The sequence below is a fragment of the Balaenoptera acutorostrata genome, chromosome 17 (assembly GCF_949987535.1).
Source record: "Balaenoptera acutorostrata chromosome 17, mBalAcu1.1, whole genome shotgun sequence".
Lineage (NCBI taxonomy): Eukaryota > Metazoa > Chordata > Mammalia > Artiodactyla > Balaenopteridae > Balaenoptera > Balaenoptera acutorostrata.
The window spans coordinates 31988100-32007871 of NC_080080.1; the positions used below are offsets into that span (position 1 = coordinate 31988100).

General features: G+C 34.5%; 1 protein-coding gene across 2 annotated transcripts in view; it reads right to left on the reverse strand.

Annotated features, from left to right (window-relative positions):
• The window catches only part of ZFPM2 (zinc finger protein, FOG family member 2), a 465108-nt gene that overhangs the window by 330387 nt on the left and 114949 nt on the right, over positions 1-19772 (reverse strand). For both annotated transcript variants that reach the window (XM_007188758.2, XM_007188757.2), the window contains exon 3: positions 10491-10592. In XM_007188758.2, coding sequence (XP_007188820.1) covers positions 10491-10592 — 102 coding nt within the window. The remainder of the gene's footprint in view (positions 1-10490; positions 10593-19772) is intronic.

Below are 19772 nucleotides of genomic sequence, written 5' to 3' on the forward strand. Positions count from 1 at the left end.
TTTGGAGGCATAACCCTAAAGTTTGAAAGATTCTGAGGTAGAAATAAAATGGTAATGAACAATTTTATCAATAAACAGTTTCACAGAAACCCAGGTATGTTTATATTTATTTACCAAGAACACTCAAGAAGAGTTGTTTCCAATAGCTGACTCAATTTGCTTGTCTTTCGCTCCCACTTCAACCTACCACAGTCTGGCAGTTCTGCTACAAGAGCTCCACTGAAATAGTTCCAGTTAAAATCACTAATATCCACATGGCACTGAATTCAAGGAAAGTCTTTAAATCTCGGTCTTGACCTCTCAGCAGCATTTAACCCAAGCATGACTCTTTCCTCCTTAAAACTATTACATTCCCCTGGTTCTCCCTATTTTGGCTGTTCCCTCCTTATCAGACGCTCTTGACACTTCTTCCTCTATCCTTCTGCTAGAGATAGGAGTTCTTCAAGCTTCATGTCCAAGACCTCATATGCATATATATATATATATATATATATATATATATATATATATATATATATATATATTCCCATCTACTCCCATGAATTCCATTGCCATGTATACATTGATGACTCTCCAATTTACATCTCTATACTAGGCTTTTCTCCAAACTCCCAGCCTATATTACCAATGTTCTACTCAAAAGATCCACTTGGATGTCTCACAAAAATTGGAAACAACATACTAAAAATCCAATTCATCTTTCTCCCAAAACATGTCTTTCCTTCAGTTCTCCTTACCTCCGTGAATGGCAACAAAATAAGTTGAACAAGCCACACACAATGACACCCTCAAAAATATCCGGTGCTTTCTATAACTCTCTTTCACCTCTTGATAAGACTACTACTGTATTTCTATTGTCCTTCTTCTACCCATTCTTCATATTGTAGTCAGAGTAGTTTATTTTTAATGCAATTCTGAGTATGTGGCTTATATGCATAACATGTCTTCACACAGATCTTGAATTTAAATGCAATGACAGTATTTACCAGCTTATTTTACCAGCCTTATACCACTCTTTCTATTCTTTCCTATACTGAAAATTGGTATGTAATGATAAAAAATCAAGCATGTGTCCACCTTTTCCTTTATGAACAGTATTCAGGGGTAACTAAATAGTAGAGGAGGGAAAGATTTTCAGAAGATAATAATATCAGTTAATAATACAGAAGGAATGATAAAATGCAAAAGTCACCATTTTGCAAGCCCTAATGATGTAATGGATCCTGGCAATAACCATTAGGTGAAAAGTTGATGGGAAACTTTATAATGGATGGATCAAGTGAAAACCCCTGAACCACCTGATACTTTGTAAAATCACAAGTGAGGCAGCGACCTTGTATGTGCTTACTGATATGATGCAACAGAAAGCACCCAGCAATGTATATATAGTACTGTTACCTACAGTATTGAATCTGAATTTCTTCAAGGATCTAGATTCAACTACCAACTTACAAGAAATGTATTTTATCTTGTGTACCCAATCAATATTACCCTTTAAATAATCTAGTAATCTAGTTCCAAATTTGTGGCCCATTAATAGCAAGTGTACATGTCTCTATGTACCTGCTTTTATTTTCCATAGTTTTAAACTACTTATACTTCTAGTGTATGTCATTGTGTTGGTCTTGACTTATCTTTCTGATCCCCATTAAGTCCCTTTCTGAACCAGACAAGAGAAGCAAATAATTACATGGTTTAGGTTTTCTTTCTTTCAACATCTCAGTTCAGTCATATATTTAGGTATCTTTTCCAGGTACAATGCTGAGTCAAGGAAAACAATGAATGCCAAAAATTCTTGCACCAAAATAAAAATCTAATGCATACTTTTTAATAAAATAGGTTACAAAGGGGATAACAAAGGTTTTTCTTATATCCTACTGACAAGTGTCTTCCTGAAGTGTCCTGTTGAGAAGAATTCTAAGCTGAATTATGGCTCAGGAGGAAAGAGCACAGTAGAAGCCCTATTATTGGACAAAAGTGGGGTGAGCAGTTTAATCAAAATAGCCAAACCATGGAATGAGTTTTAAAATAATAATAGAAGCATTATATTTTAACTTATAATATACAAAAGCACATTTAATAATTAAACATTTGATGTAGGGCCTAGACCTTTTATTGGCCTATGAGCCCACTGTTGGTCCTCCAATTTCATAAACAACATTCAAATGCTTCATCTACAATTTCTAGTTTGTTTCATTAGAGTGAGGATGTAAAAGTACTTGCAAAGCCATCTAAAGGCAGATTCTTTCAATATGTTTATGATTTTCTCCCTGATTTGTTGCAGTTATTTTGTCCATACCTACATTTTTTAGTTGCTCTTTATCCAGTCTTTTGAAGGTTTCGATATTGTTGCCCTAGAAACAATGTATTTTTTTTGCAAATATATTTGAGTCGTTTAGACAATATTTAAAATCAACTAAAAATTACAGTAAGATATATAGTTGGCAAGCATATAAGGGACTGTCCACATGATTCCTTTCTAGCTCCTGGTCTCTGTATTGGTTTTCTAGGACTGCTGTACCAAAGTACCATAAACTGGGTGGCTTAAATAACAGAAATGTATTGTCTCACAATTCTGGAGTCTACAAGTCCAAGATCAGGTCCAGCAGGATTGATTCCTTCTGGGAATCAGAAGGATTCAAGGGAAGGATTTCTGAGAGAATCTGTTCCATACCTCTTACCTAGCTTCCAGTGGTTTCCCAGTAATCTTTGGCCTTCCTTGACTTCTAGGAGCATCATCTCAATCTCTTCCTTCATCTTCACAGTATGTTCTCCTTATGTATGTGGTCTGTCTCCAAATTTCCCCTTCTTATGAGGGTACCAGTCATGTTGGATGAAGGGCCCACCCTAATGAGTATGACCTCGTCTTAACTAGTTACATCTGCAATGACCCTATTTCCAAATAACATCACATTCTGAGGTACTGAAATTTAAGACTTCAGCATATGAGTTGTGAGGGGACCCTACTTAACCCATAACAGCCTCAATCAGTAAGTTTCAGAGAAAGGGTGCAAATTTTAGTTTAATTAAGTGGAGCTTCTACTGTAAAAGGTTAATTAATGAATTTTGCCATGGGAGCAGGGTGTGGGATAGGAAAGTATGTGCTGTCATATATTTTTCTGGGATCATGATGTATTTATAAAACTTGACACTGTATTTTATTTTCCAGCAATCTGTTTGAGGAAAAGGTCACTGCAAAGCAAGGTCCAAAAAAATAATAATAATAATAATCTCAATTCATTATCCTTTAACTTGAATTTCTCAATTAAACTTGTGCAAACAAATTAGGTATTTGCAAGTTCTAAAACAAGCCGTTATCTAAATATCCTTAATTCCCATTCTTGTGCAACTGAAGAAATAATAATAATAATAAATTTGTATATCTTAGGCAGTTCTTTATAACTCAAAGACATCTCTTTCCAAATAATAATCGTAAGTCCTTTCCCTTCAACCTACCTCTTTTTTTGGGTTAGGTTTATGTGTGCCCTAATTCTATATCAGAGTGCAAACTGGAATTAAGGAATAAGATAAAGAGAACTTTTTTTTACTGTGTTTATGTGGCATCCTGTTCTACAAAGAGTAAGGCTTTCATCTTTTAATCCGATATCCACTTAACTACAGTACAGATTTATTTTGACCCCCTCTTGTTTCAGAAGGGGCTCAAAAGTCTGTAGCAATTTTTGACACTTTGTTATAATGTTTTTCTGAACCCCCCCCACATACACACACACACACACACACACACACACACACACACACACACTCTCTCTCTCTCTCCTCCCCGCCTCATTTTCATATGGACACAAAGCGTTGGGATAAAATGATGGTTCATTATAGTGGTACAGAGCTCTTATCTTCATCCGGCAAGAGTCATTTCCTTCCAAAGATTGAAATGCAAATGTGAAAATTAATGATAACTGCATTATCTGATAGCAGAGATAATACCAATTCACTGTCAGAGTAATACACAGTCATTCTACGATTTCCTCTGCTTCTCACAATATTCTTCTTACTGTCAGACTATATCTATGGTTAACTATGTTTCATAGGTTTCTGTTAATTTACTTCAAATGGCATTTCCCAGATCTTATATCTACCACATTTTCCCAATCAAAAAGGAAACGAAATCAGAACTGTAATCTCCAAGCCCTTCTTTGGACTAGTAAAGGGAAAAAAACCCTGTATCATTAGTGTGTGCTTCTCTCTCACAGTGGTCTCCCAGCTGCCATTCCACTTTATATAAAACACGCCCCATCTTCTCAGTTTAATTTCAGGCACAGAGCAGAACTAGCCTGATCATCTGCGTGGATCCACAACGCTGAACAGCACCTGAATGAGGTGACTTCTTTATAGATTTCTTGAAACATTTTTAGTCCAGATGCAACAAGTACACACATCTGATTTTAGGCTAGACATTTATTCTTGAAAATTTATTTACATTAAAATTTCTTTTACTGAATTACGTTTTAAATCCAGTTGAATAGAACATAGTTAATGTAGCCCTGTGATGATTTCTACATAGCGAAATCATTTTGCAAAGTTGATTCACTATACAAATGTGGGCTTATCATCTGTAAGGCATTATAATGGCTTCTAAGGCACAATTGCCAAAATGATACTAAAAGTAATATTAAGAGCCATTTATTGAGCACTTATGAAGTTTTGATCTCCATGTTTTACATAAAAAAATCTCATTAATGAGGTAGTTATTATAATTAGCCCCATTTTATAAATAAGGAAACTGAGCCCTTGGAGAGTTAGTAACTTACCCAAAGTCACACAATTGATAAGTGGCAGGGCCAATATATAAACAGAAGTACTTTTGGTCTTCTCTACCCATTACCTCAAAATAATTTACCTCTGATGGTAAATCAGATTTCCATTTATCAACCTAGGAGGAAGGTGTGCTGTTCCATAATGTATAACACAAAAATTATTCCTAATTTTATTCTATTAATTCCTCAAATCATCGATACAAGGTCTGATTTTCTACTTCATTTTTACTGAAATGGCCCAAATGTTTTACATATAAATACCAAAATCTATTTAAATAAAAGTACATGATTATCTGGAAAAGTTCATGTCAAAGAATCTAAACGACTGCTTGCTCAAAATTTTATATCTGTGTATATTTGTGTTAATACACATTATTGGGGGCTACATATACTTATCTGCACAATTTGAGTAACATGATATGTTCTTTAGTAGAGCTCCTAGAAATGTCAATTATAGCTGCTGCTATAAGCCTGTTGGTAGATTCATTCAATATTAGACCAGGTAAAACAAATTATTCATTATTCCCATATGCAAAAAGAAGTAACATGTTTTTAATAACATAAGCCAGAGAGTTGGCATTCCTAGAGTTGATGTTTGTAAGATGTGACTTTTAAGGTACTCATTTCATAGTGGTGGATGATGAATTTATAATGATTTGACAGTATTCTCCTCTTCCCTAAGTCTCCTTCTAAATAAATACACAAGTCAGCACTCCAGAATTTGGCCATGAATTGAGGTTCTAAAGATTTTCTTAAAGGAGGGAGACAGAGATGTAAGCACTGTTTTCAAAATAAGGACACATTCCAATTGTTGGCCAATGTGAGAGGTCCTAGGGTAAAGGGAGGCCATTAACATCTAGCAATTCCCACACTCACCCAAGCTCTGTACTAGGTATCATATATATCATCTCTTTCAAGTTTCATCCTCATAACCATGTTTCAAAGTAGTTATTATTCTTCCCATTTTGAAGATAAGGAAACTGAGGTCCTGGCTGTTTAATATGCCCAAGGCCACAAGGCCATAAGTGTCAGCATGGCTCTAAAATTTGTGCATTTTCTTCTGTAGTATAGACCATTCTCTACTTTCTAGGTTGACATGTTTAATTATTGCATCCTACCTAACTACACTACATGAATAATTAAAGGTTAAAGGAGAGAAATGGTATCAAGAAGAGACAGTGTGGACACCAGTCAGATTGGCCATCATTAAAATGTCTACAAATATCAAATGCTGGAGAGGGTGTGTAGAAAAGAGAACCCTCCTACACTGTTGGTGGGAATGTAAGTTGGTGCAGCCACTGTGGAAAACAGTATGGAGTTTCCACAAAAAACTAAAAATAGAGTTGCCAAATGATCTGGCAATCCCACTCCTGGACAAAACTATAATTCAAAAAGATACCCTATGTTCACAGCAGCACTATTTATAATAGCCAAGACATGGAAACAACCTAAATGTCCATCAACAGATGAATGGATAAAGAAGATGTGGTACATGTACACAATGGAATACTACTCAGCCCCCAAAAAGAACGAAAAAATGCCATTTGCAGCAACATGGATGGAACTAGAGATTATCATACTAAGTGAAGTAAGTCAGAAAGAGAAAGACAGATACCATATGATATCACTTATATGTGGAATGTAAAATATGACACAAATGAACTTATATAGAAAACAGAAACAGACTCACAGACATAAAGAACAGACTTATGGTTGCCAAGGGGGAGGTGGGGTGGGAAAGGGATGAAATGGGAGGTTGCAGTTAGCAGATGCAAACTATTATATATTGAATGGTTAAACAAGGTCCTACTGTATAGCACATGGAGCTATATTCAATATCCTGTGATAAACCAGAATGGACAAGAATATGAAAAAAGAATGTGTGTGTGTATATATAGATAGATAGATAGATATAGATAATAGAATCACTTTGCTGCACAGCAGAAATTAACACAACATTGTAAATCAACTATACTTCAATAAAAAAAGAGAGACTGTGGCCAGCATTGTACTACATCTTTGGACTTCTCCCTAGCACTTTTCACAGTTATTAGTGTACAATGACTATCTCTTAAATAGTTAAATGTATGAGAATATTGGCAAACTGAATTACTGGAGGATGATAAAAGAAAAAGCATTTACTTAAAAAGAAGACAGAGGGGCTTCCCTGGTGGCGCAGTGGTTGGGAGTCTGCCTGCTAATGCAGGGGACACGGGTTCGAGCCCTGGTCTGGGAGGATCCCACATGCCGCGGAGCAGCTGGGCCCGTGAGCCACAACTACTGAGCCTGCGCGTCTGGAGCCTGTGCCCCGCAACGGGAGGGGCCGCGATAGTGAAAGGCCCGCGCACCGCGATGAAGAGCGGTCCCCGCACCGCGATGAAGAGTGGCCCCCACTTGCCGCAACTAGAGAAAGCCCTCGCACGAACCGAAGACCCAACACAGCCAAAAATAAATAAATAAATAAATAAAGTAGCTATACAATTAAAAAAAAAATAAAAAAAAAGAAGACAGAAATGATATAAGTGAGGTATAGGCAAATACAGAGGAAAAGGAAGAACAGTGGATAACAAGTATCATATGAATTAGATTCCAAGCAAAGTAATGTCAAGGTAATTTTCTTAAGAGCAAGAAAGAAGAATCAAACTTGAAAATAGATATGCGAAATACTGAAATAATGAGGTAATGACTTCTACATTGGCCTGAACTTTACTAGCTTACTGTGAGTCTAGCACTCCACTCAAATGGTGAAAGACTCATAAGAAATTGAAGATTATTCAAATAAGAGTCACAAATATCTAAACATTAAAGAATTTCATCATTAGAAATGTTTACAAATGTAAGACAATTTTCCTAAAGATTGTTTAGGTTCCACCTAATCATAAGAGTTAACAAAGGTACAAGCAATGATTAAATGTGACTTTTAAATGTATAACAAATAAGGAAAAAAAAATGCTCTGGGGAATCTGCATTTGATAAAAATAGAACACTTCACAGAGGAGTTGATTCATTATCGAACTGAGCTATCAAGAAAATTTGTGGAGTCGTCTCCAATCAAACTTTAAAAATAAGATAAATCCTGATCTATCTTAAATGATGTTAGCTCTATGCCTCAAATTCTTTAGAGAATTTCCTTGTCCTTTGATTCTGTTCTATTTTTAGAGACAACTCTCTATCTTAGGGTGACTATCAGGACTGGGTGGGAGGACCTTAAAGTTAGGAGACCTTGAAGTCACACCTGGCTCATTGCCTCATGTCTTAACCAATAATTTGTGGCTAAATTCAAAACTAGATGCTTGGTATTATAAAAGTTTACCCTTGTTGTATCAGACGTACTACTGTGCTTTAAAAAATGCAGAAAAGAATTTTTAAAGGTTCTGCTTCAAGTCACAACAATTTCAAAGCCATAATAATGGTCATTAGCATTTTATGTTCAAGATTTGATTTAATTCTCACAAAAGCCCTAAGAGGCGTTAATATTACTTTCCACATTTTACAAATGAGAATAACAGCACAGAGAGATTAAGCAACTTGCAAAAATTCATCCAGCAAGTAAGCAGCAAATCCAGAATTCGAACCTAAAACTTTAGAATCCAGAGTTCATTTTCTAAGATGTTTGGAAACTGTCACTAAAACATGGGAAATTTCCTCTTCTTAATACAGTTGTAAAATACCAATACTTTTTTGAATAAAAAAAAATTGGGTAAAAATATTGATGTAATCACTATTCATGCAATAGCAAAAGTCCAAAAACATCCTGTATACTTTCTCCTGATTGAAGGAAAGCAATGAATATTCTACTTTAAAAGATAAATATCCAACAGGTAATCTTTTGTTATGAATCAACTTCATTTATCAGGGGATGTCAAAATAATAAATCCTCCTTTATTTTGCAAAACACCTGTAGGGAAAAAATGTGTTATTGATTTACAATATACAAAGGATGAATTTCCTCCAGGCATACCTGCTTATAAGCATACATTTTTTCCTTTAAAGTTTTTATACATTCATATGTGCCACAGAAAGAGTATATACGTTTTCACTGATATCAACTAAATAAAATGTTTATTAAATCAGACACGTTAAGTAAATTTAACTCAAAAGTGAAAAAATCTTATCCTGAATGGACAGCATCATGCTTTATCCTTGTTCCCCGCCCCCCTCTCGATCTCTTTTAGCTAACACATAAGTTTATTTCTGGAAAAGCTTCCTGAAAAAGGAAGCACTGGGTATGCAGTATGTGTTTAGTAATTCACCACCCCCTGAATTTGCTTACTTACTCACAAGTGGCTGGGAGCACTGTGGGTCCCAGGTTTGAGCAAAGAGGAAAACCAGCCGCCTCCAAGTTTGCCCCTTTGAGAGAATCCAGAATGTACCCCTTGCAGGCAGGCATATCAAAAGGCCATCTAATCTAATTTAAATGTAAAAACTCTTCTAAACGGCCTATACGTACTTAATTCTATGAATAAAGAACCATAAAACATAAAGTTCACCCACCTTTTTTAAGTTAAATGTAATCCCCAAGAAAAAATAAAATTTTCCAAAGTTTTTTTTCTTATTTTTTTAATCAAGAGAATTCTTCCCTTCATTAAGACAGAAACATTATGCAATAAGGTGAAAATGCCAGATGTCCACATTTTCTTTCAAACTCTTAAAATGTGGTATTATGGTACTTTAATTATAATATGTTTTGATCCAAAATCTTGTGTAACATTATGCTATAGTATACAGAATACAAACATCTGTGTGTATCATGAATAACATTAGAAATGACATCATAATAATCAGATATACTGTATCTTCATTTTTGTTTGCGTTATATTTTCCAGCTGCTAGTTTCAGAAAATTACCACTGGAGTTCCTCTCTTCTTCACGCACAGCAGAGAGCAATTTGCAAAGTCATGCAAGGGTGAAAATGTGATTGAAATATAGGGATCTTTCTTAATGAAAAATGTTACTGCTTTGGAAATCATGGCTAAAATTATTTCAAAACTCGCTTATATCCTTAAGCCCTATGACATAACATTCTCCATTTATAAATATACCATCAATTGTAAATTAGTTGGCACCAAATATAAAGGTTTTTAGCCACAGAGTTCTTACGAACTGTACATATTTATATAAAATTGTGTTGGTGTTTTGGAGTATTTTAACAGTTTTTGTTTTTCTTGAAATGATTAAATATCAATGAACTTTAAAATCAAATTTAATTTTCATTCATAAAAATAAAAATATTACCAAAACCTTGAATCCAAGTGGGGCATCTGTTAATGTTTTCTAAACTTCTAAACACATACTGGGATTCAATCTATGACTTACAACATGACTATACTAAAAGTATTTCTTTGGAGTATTGTTACTTGTTTGAAGCTTTAAAAGTATGCCCAATTTGAATGTGGATACAGCACAAAGATCTCTGTTCAAAGAAAAAACAAGTAGAATTAACTAAATTCCTACATGAGTATGAAAGAAAACAAAGATGAAAAACTTCAAGCAGTGATAACACTTTGGTTTTTATAGTTTATTTATCAAAGATAAAAATCCTCTTTAAATAATGATATTTATTCAGCCTTCCATGTAACCAACATACACACAAATATTTTTTTTAAATCAAAAGTGAGAGTGTAAGAGTTTTATAATTTAATTAAAATTTAAGAAAAAAAAAGTGAATTCCTCATAGTAGCAACAGATCGTTGAATTTTAAATTTTTTGTCCTACCTGGTCCATCCCAGTCGTCTATCTCAACTCCAGGTTGCCCCGGTTTCTCTGACTGTGTGTCCCCATCTGATTCTGCTGTCTCCTGGACTCCTTCATCGTCACCTAGAAAATACCAACATGCAAAGAGGAAGGAACATGATTAAAGCCCTCTATTTGAAATTCAAATCCTCCTAGAGGGATGTCCATAGCATATGTCTAATTACATATTTGTTACAAATATTGTCATTATATTGACATAGGTCTACAATTAATCATTTTGATAACTATTGTGGCTTTATAATAAAGAAAATCAACATTTGTCATAAATAAATAAACTGCTATAAACATTAAAAACATCTCCATAAAATTTTTCATTTGGAATTATTAATATTAGAAGAAAATAAAAAGCAGTATGTAATTATTGTAGTGCTTTCAATACAGAAAACCGTAACATGCTTATTTTCAAATTACATTTTTATAAAGGCAAGATGCAGCAGAAAAGAAATACCATAGGAAAAGACATACTTATGTTTGGGTTGAATTTAGGTTATTTTGAAGAAGATTTTCTTTTTCCCCAGCATTAAGCTTGCTAAAACTTGTTTGTATTTATTTTTAAAATGGGTATAAAAAGGTCATAATTGAATTACTGTCATATAAGATGAGCCAGTGACACAAGTCTTCACAATGCAAGAAGCTATAACCTATACTTGTTCTTGAATAAGCATAGCTAGTTTGCACAAAATCATGCCTTCATTTTCACATAAGAAAAGAAAAACAATGTAATATATTTTGAACAAAAGTATACTTATGGCAAAGAAGGAGAAACACCTTAACATGCAATCACATTTTAAAAGTAAAGAGTCTAATCTGTAGCTACCTTCATTTTAAGTGATAATGTAACAAAGTACTGCTGCTTTTTAAAGGAAAGTAATTGACTTTAATACAGTGCACACAAATATATTAATCATTCCTACTTATAAAGGATAACAGAAATCAGAGAACAGAATGACAAGAAAATGTGATGACAGAAATGAAAAGAATGTATACTAAAAACAGGGCAACTAAACCTTTAATCTAATAATGCTAAATTTTTAAAGTTAAATCGCTTGCCCTCTGAAGTATTTAATAGCTATTTTCCACATAGTTGTTAAATCTCTAATAGTACTTAAATCTTTATATTATTATACAAAAAAAACATTGAATTCTTAAAATCTTTCAAAGTAACCTAGAAAATACAAAATTTTCAGGAAACAATTATTAATTATTACTACAATGACATTAGTGTGATGTTGATATGAGTTTTGAAGTTTAAACTTCATAAATTTTATATTCATTTCTATATATAGCTTCACAAAATGAATCACTTTAAAAAGTGGAATAAAAGTAAAGAGAGATGATGTAGAAACCCAGTGACAGCTCTGTTGAACTTAGTTTCCTTAACGGAGGAGCATTGGCTCCTACACATACCCCACAGCACCGAACCCCATGTCTGGAATTGGAGGCTCTTTGAAAATTGAGTTATCTCTTCTTTTCTGGATTATCAAAATGAAGAGCAATGAAATTCCCTCCAGAAAATGTTTATTAAGCATCTACCAGGTTTAAGGGACTGTAGTAGGTATAGTAGCATATATACGGAAAAATAACTTTTTGAAAGTAGTATAAAACTCATTAAAGAGAGTTCACAAATAACAAGAGTGCAAGACAAGGTCCAAGAACCATAAGAAAGGTACGAAGGCTCAGTAATAAGATAAGAGTTTGAATTTTCTGTGCTCCTTTTTTGTAGGTCACATAGAACACAGACGCATGAACCAGTTATCTTAGGAGATCAGGGTTAAGAGATCTCTCACTTTTCAGATACAGATAGGGCTAGTTCTCAGCCTGCACACACGAGTGGGCTCTATGGCCTTGCAGTATATTGAAAGAATATAAGAAACTTGAAAACTTTCTCACCAACTGAGTCAATGTTACTTAATACAATATCAGTGTACAACCTAACCTTCTTGAGTGCTACCAGGGATGTCTGACCCAATTTACAGTAATATATACTGACTTCACCAACACTTTATTTTCCATGGGGACTAGAATCCACACTAGAATCTACCGCATAGATGAGTGGCCTTTCACTTGCATTTCCACAGACTGAATGAAGGTTTAACTCTAGGCACGAATGCAGGGGAGTTTACAAAGGAAAATGCATGGGGAGTTTACAAAGGAAAGAGAGTAGCAAAAAGAGTACAGCATGTGACCTATAATTTTTAAACAACATCCATGCTTTCCAAGCACTTTTCTTGTGTCTTGTGAGTCTTGAAACATAGGGATGTGAGCATCAGAGAGGATGCTGGAGACCATCTAACCCAAATTAGACAAAATTTACTGATCAGGAAATTGATGCACAGATAGGGTCAGTAACTTATCTATGGTCTTATAGTTACAACATTTATTTCTACATAAGGCATCTCCCCCAAGCCTTCTCATGCTTCAGCAATAAATGCCTCCCAGTCATCCCAGGGGTTACAGACTGAAGCAGCTTTAGGCGGCTCTCCTTTCCCTAACAAGCAGAACAGTAGGGATATGAGGGAGCATGGAAAGGCATCATAAAGACCACCAAAATCAGCAGTTTGTACAAGGTTAGGAATTAAATTTGAGTCTCCTGTCAGTTAGCGTTCTTTCCAAAACACCCTTTCTTGCTTCCCCACTCTACCCCACCAGTTGAAGAGAGAACCACGCACACCTGAAACAGTTGAATATCAGTCGCAGAGCAATGCATAAACAAGCAAGCATGAGACTATGCTGTTAAAAAATCACACATCCAAGGGCCCAGAGAACAGAGAGTAAAATTCTGGCCAGAACTACTTGGAGAAGTTAAGTTTTACATTCAGGTATTAATTGTATCATCCTATGTTCACACAGAGAAGTAAATCTTCCTGACTTTTACTATTACATTTTCATTTGTTGGAAATACACTGTGCCATGCACAATTCAATCAATAATTAACACTTACAAGGCTTATTTTTGAAGATACAATGAAATATATGAAAAAGACAAAAAGACTTTCTCTTAAGGACCATATAATCTAGTTAAGGAGACAGGCCACATGCATAAGAGAGGTAACCACTGATGAAAACAATCAGGATAGTCCATGAATAATTCCAAATGAGATCACATAAGATATGGAAATTCAGAGACCAAAAGCATAAAATGACATTGACCATGGAGAGCCTTATAATTATTTTTGGAGTTCTACCTTCACATTGAAGACAGGGAGAAGCATTAGAGGTATTACAGTGGGGAACTGATGAGATCATGTGACACAAATACAGTAATGAACATATATTTATTGAGTTTCTATGAACATACCTTGTCAGACCTCTGGTCTTTGAGTTTTCCCTCACTCAATCCATAACAACACTCTGACTCATGTCTCAGATATTCTTCACCCCGATTTTTGTGAGACTAGAATTAAGTCTACTCTAAAATATTTTATTAGGCAAATTACATATTTGGAAGCAAAAGTATTCAGAAATATAGTGAGAAACAAGTATGTTTGGAAGAATACACTGCAAAGTAATCACAACACATAGAAGTTCAAAGAATTTACTTAGATCTATGAATGTCTGTCTTTATTGAATGGAAGTGATATAAAGCATTCTTTATTAACTGATTAAAATACTACTTTTGAGTCCCTGAGCACTACGAATACAAAACAAAGACGGTTCCTTCTCTCATAAAACTTATAGATTAGGACAGAGACCAATCAATAGACTACAACCCCATGTGATGAATGCTTTCATGGGAGCAGTCCATGATGTGACAGGAGCATACAGGCATGACACTTAATGAAAACTTGGTGTCATGGAAGCTTTCTGGAGGAAGAAGCCAATAAAATACCGGAAATTTTGGAGGCATAATCTTAGATGAATCTGAACTCCGTAGGTTTAATGTTCTGAGGCGCCATGATTGAAAACCACTTTTCAGGTTAAAAATGAGAACCATCTCTCCAAAGAAAAAGATTACAGTAATTAAGTTACTGCACAGGAAAAATGACAACTTGAAGGTGGTGAAACTAAAGACATTTCAATGATGCAAGAACAGGATCCAGACAAAGTTTTAAGATGCCAACAAGAAACAGTTCAAGAAATACTCCTACTATTTGACAGTTAACTGAATGAAGTCCTTTCCTGCATTTAGTATGGGACAAATCTACCCATGATCATTTTCATCCAGTAACTACTAGGAAAAGAAAATGGCAGGATGACGACAAATCTCAGCAGATGTTTGACACACACAGAAATTTAGTAAATTACTCAAAATGAACTAGTAATTTCATATAATAAAATACCTTCATTAAATGTCACTTAACTGCCAAATCAGAACTGTAGAGCTTAGATTTCAACTTGTGCCAACATCTGGAGCAATACTCAGTGTATTGATAATCCTGATTCATGGAACAATTTGCTCGAATTCGTTTGATTATGCAGCACATATAATTAGAAAACTACTGAAAATAAATATTGCAGAGTATTCAGTTAAAGAAGCACTGTAAAAATAGTTGATTGTACACAATTAACAGCTCTAAAGAAATTACATTTTACAACTATTTTAAACCATTTATGAAACTGCGTAAATGTGCAATATATACCACATTAATAAAAATAAATCCTGAGAGGGAAGAATAAAGTCGTTGGCTGATTAAATTGTGTTTTCTTAAAGAAAGAAAGCAAAAAAGGGAACGATGCCCAAAAGCATAAGAATGTCATATGAAATGATATACTTGGGTGTAGAAAACAAAACGGGTCAGAATTGAATTTATATTCATCTCAGTGTCTGCTACGTGCCAAATACTGAAATCATAAAGATGAATAAAGCAGGGAGCATGTCACAAAGCTCAGATTCTATAGTAAACCTAAACATGGCTACCATTTCTTGAGCACCACTCAGCACTAGCTAAGTGCTTCTCGAACATCACATCAACGACTCTGCCATGCATTATTATCCCTGTATTTCAGAAGAGTAAACCAATAGGCAGATATGTTAGAAGATGCCTAGGCACGTTGCTAGTAAGTGGCAGAGCCAAGAATTGATTCCAAGTCAGTCCAACTCCAAAGACCGTACTCCAAACCCATTAGAATATTATAGTCAAAGTCTACTGGATGTCAAACAATAAAGACAGCAGGATGTGATCAGAGAGCTGCTTTCTCCTCATCATATATAAACCTTGTTTCTTCATTATTTTTTTTAGGTGTACTATTTTACTTGGAACTTGGTAAAATCAAACCACATACAGATGCTTAATCAATAACCATTGCTCACTGTGCAGTTAGAAAATTAGATTTTGGTTTCATTCTTTTAAACATAACCTATTGCAATATCATTACAGTTACTAATTAATTGCTTTCAGAACTATTTAATAACTAAAATATGTCACGTTTTTCAACTTCCAGACCCTTCATCATCTAAGTTTATTTCAGGAAACTAGCTCTCATTTTTATGGTAATGTTTTCACCTAATTCATTTTTAATCTTTTTACTAATGAAAAATGAAATGATTAAAAAATAACTTAATCGAATATGAAATCTCTAAATTACTTTTAAGAAACAGCATTTTCCCCTTACAATGGAGACTTGCTTCTTTCCTATCAATATATTTATTCTCATGGAAAATTCATAAATAGAACTTTATTTTGATATTAACCCAACTCCAGCCTCTTCTTGATTTGAATGGAAATGACTTCATTGACCATCTTCTTTTTTTTTTTAACTTCTATCCATTTTTGATTCTTATATGTTTGAAATCAGCACTCTAGAGTAGCTTATGAAAAAATGGCATGAATAATTAATAGCTAAGATAATAATGACAAGTTTACTCAGATATTGCTTCAAAAGCTTTGTTGGTAGGAAGAGGAAAGGAAGAGAGAAAGGATGCTAGGAAGAAAATTACAGAAACACCTATGAATGCATTTGACATGCGTTCATTTACTTGCTAAATTCTTTATTCACATACTTTTAAATAGAAATTTCAGTGTATTTTTAGCAAAGCACAAACACATTTAATGGGATAACCACTATAAATATCCAGAGACCAATTCATAAAATAATGAAACGGAATAAATGTCAAGTGGTAACAAAATCTACAATATTTCTAAAATTATGCCTATGGAGTTAATGGTTTTCCATTGCAAGATTAAACTCTTTTGTTGCTCTTTTAAAGATATCATACATATTTTGTGCGCCCTTCCATTTTTCTTAGTCTAGTTTTCAGAATCAATGAAAGCCCCATAGGAGGAAATTGAAGGTGTTATTGAGCACTATAATACACAGCACAAATGACTTGGGGAAATGCACTAGAATATAGTCTTTGGAACACATGAAACAGAATCTTTTAATTCCATATTAGGTATTGTTGGCAAGGTGGTAAAAGCAGTGGCTCTACTTGCAAGGCAAAAATAATTTCAAAAACACAAATAAATATCTTTTCACTGAAAGTTAGACATTCCTGTAGAAATTAAAGATTTGCCACATCCTGAGTCAGTCACTTTTTCAGCACAAAACAGCAGCAGTGTTTGAAAGCAGTCATGCAAGCAAACAGCCTTTCTCAATCCTGCTCTTTTAATCCATGTAGTTCCTATCAATATTAACCTCTTATAGAAATTCCTGTACAATATAACTATTGAACTTTCTTGACTAGGAGTGTTACTGTAGCTGTTAGTCATCCCTATAATGTATTTTGCAATCAGCTAAATCATCAAAGTATTTTTTAACAATGAACAGTTCAGAAGTGACAGATCTACTTTCTTGTTCACAACTGCTTATCAGAGAATAGATATCACATATGTTTTCCAGGTGCTTCCTATAGTTAGGATACCTTCACAGAAGCCGCTCATGAAAGATAAGGTCATAAAAGAGATGAAAAATGTGTGAGCTTCATACACTTATGGTTTTATCATCAGACAAGATAGCTTTGGTTAAAGGACTGTAACAGTCAAAAACAGAAAACTGCAGTTTGTATTGAAGGGTGAGGACATTTAAGTTTAAGATTCAGTTTGTGTTTGCTCTGCCTAATAGCCTCACAATATTGTTTGGCTTAAAACAATTGTTTGGTTATAGCTTATCCAAACAAAGGTGCCAGGTTAAATTAACTCTGCATTGCCAAATTACAGACACAGTTTATCTCCAGAGACAAAAAATAAAAACCATGCAATTGTTACCCTTTTTTGCTAATACCTAAAAAAAATCTAAATATTTCGACCATTTGAAAAGAATACGTTCATTATTCTGTGGATTCCCATAATCATGTCTAACTAACGTTTCCCTTGACTTACTATAAATGTGTAAGAAAATGGAGGATTTTGCAGTGTTCTGGATAGTTAATAGTCAGTACACAAACATTTCTTTAAATGCATGTGATTTCCTTGTAACTTATATAATAGCCTTTTCCATACCTCAGAGTATGAATTGAACAGATAAAAAAATAGAATCCACATTTGTTTGATTATAAACTTTCAGACCCCAGATCAGGAAACAATCCTGAAATATTTGATGACAGTGGTCCTGGGCTAAGTCTGTCATTTTGAAAAGGAAACTCAATCTCTACAGTCAATGCATAACTACTGTAATTTGTGGCATTTTATTATAGTTAATAAGGGAAAATCATTGAAAATACTAACGTTTATGGTAACTGTATCAGATAAAAGTCACATTGAAAGTATTGACAACTTAGGAAGAACAGTGATTTATAAATTCTTTCTACAGTCCTGAACGGTTATTCCTGATGTCAGTATCAGCCTCTATGTGAAAAGCATTTTTCTCAAAGTTTAAGTTTGTTTGAGATTTGGAACATAAGGGAAATTTCCACATGAGATAAAATAAGGCAAATTCTCAGCAGTATCTCTCATTCAAGAATTTTCTCTCCTCATTATTTCTCACAATGAGCACTTGAAAGAGTCAAATATGTAAAAAAAATGTTTCTAAAATATGTATTTCAAAGTTTGTATTTAAATAATTTTTATTTTCTCTTCCCCAGCTCCCCCTCCCCAAACGAAAACAAACAAACAAGAAAAACTCACTGCAACTAAAAAGAAAATTCACTGCAACTACTATATTCCACTCAGAGGAGGATTCTACAAAATTAAAGCATATCTTGTTCCAAAGAGGAGACAAAGTAATGCCTGATGGTCTGTAAATGATAATACTCTGAACTGTAATTGACCTATTCACAGATCTGTTGTTCTGCCATCAGGAAACCACTAGCTTTCAGTTTTCTGGCCTCAGTCTTCAAGCTTGAAACCCAGCATTCCCTTTAGGAAATCATCACCACCACCATCATCATCATCACCGTCATCATCATCAACAATAACAAAAAGTAAAGCCAAACCTTACAATCTCTGAAATTGTCTCCCCAACAAGCCAACCTCGTCTACACAGAAAGATCAAACCAATTTGAGAAAGTTATGATCTTTGAATATTGCTTTTCATATAACCTAATTGTTTATTCTTTCCTGTTTAACAATTCATTCCAGAGACCTTCTCCTTTCTCATAATCCATTTAAGAATATGAGTCATGAGCAATCACTCATTACCATAGCGCTCCATCACCACAATATAATTTACTCATTATAAATAGACTTTATTCAAGCCACACATCCAAAAAGCCAAGGCCAATGGAGAATGCATATTGTGGGACAGCAGCTAACAAAGACTTTGGTCCATATCTGAATGCCCTTTTTCCAACACTAGTTCAAATACCCTAATGATGATAAATGACTCTCAGAGCTCACAAATAGGGGATAACATTTATTTCTTCTGATAAACCCTGTTTTTTCTACTGCTTGACCATTGGAATTACATATATCTTACTCTTTCATTTTCTCTCTCTACTATGGTTTATGGGAAGCTCAGATTTGCCTGCAATGCTTCAGCTTTCAAAGTATTTATCTTCCTCTCTTCTGCTTCCTCTCATCATTGCCTGTCCTTCACCCTATGACCATTGTCCTTCCTGATCTCTCTGGCTCATACATCTCTCTCTCCTGGGTCAACTCCTTCCACAGTCCCACCACAATCTGTGTGCTCACTAGTCTCTTGCTAACCACTTGCTGTTCCCTCTGTCTGGAACCCTACTACTTCTTTTTACCTAATTAATTCAGCATTAGATACCAACTCAAGTGTCACATTCTTAAGAACGCTTTGACCTTCCTCACTCTTTCAAACCGCCCTGTACCACTTGTGTGATTATTTTATTAATGTCTGCCTCCTCACTATAAGGTAAATTCCAAAATAGCCAGGACCTTCCCTGCATTTACTCACATGG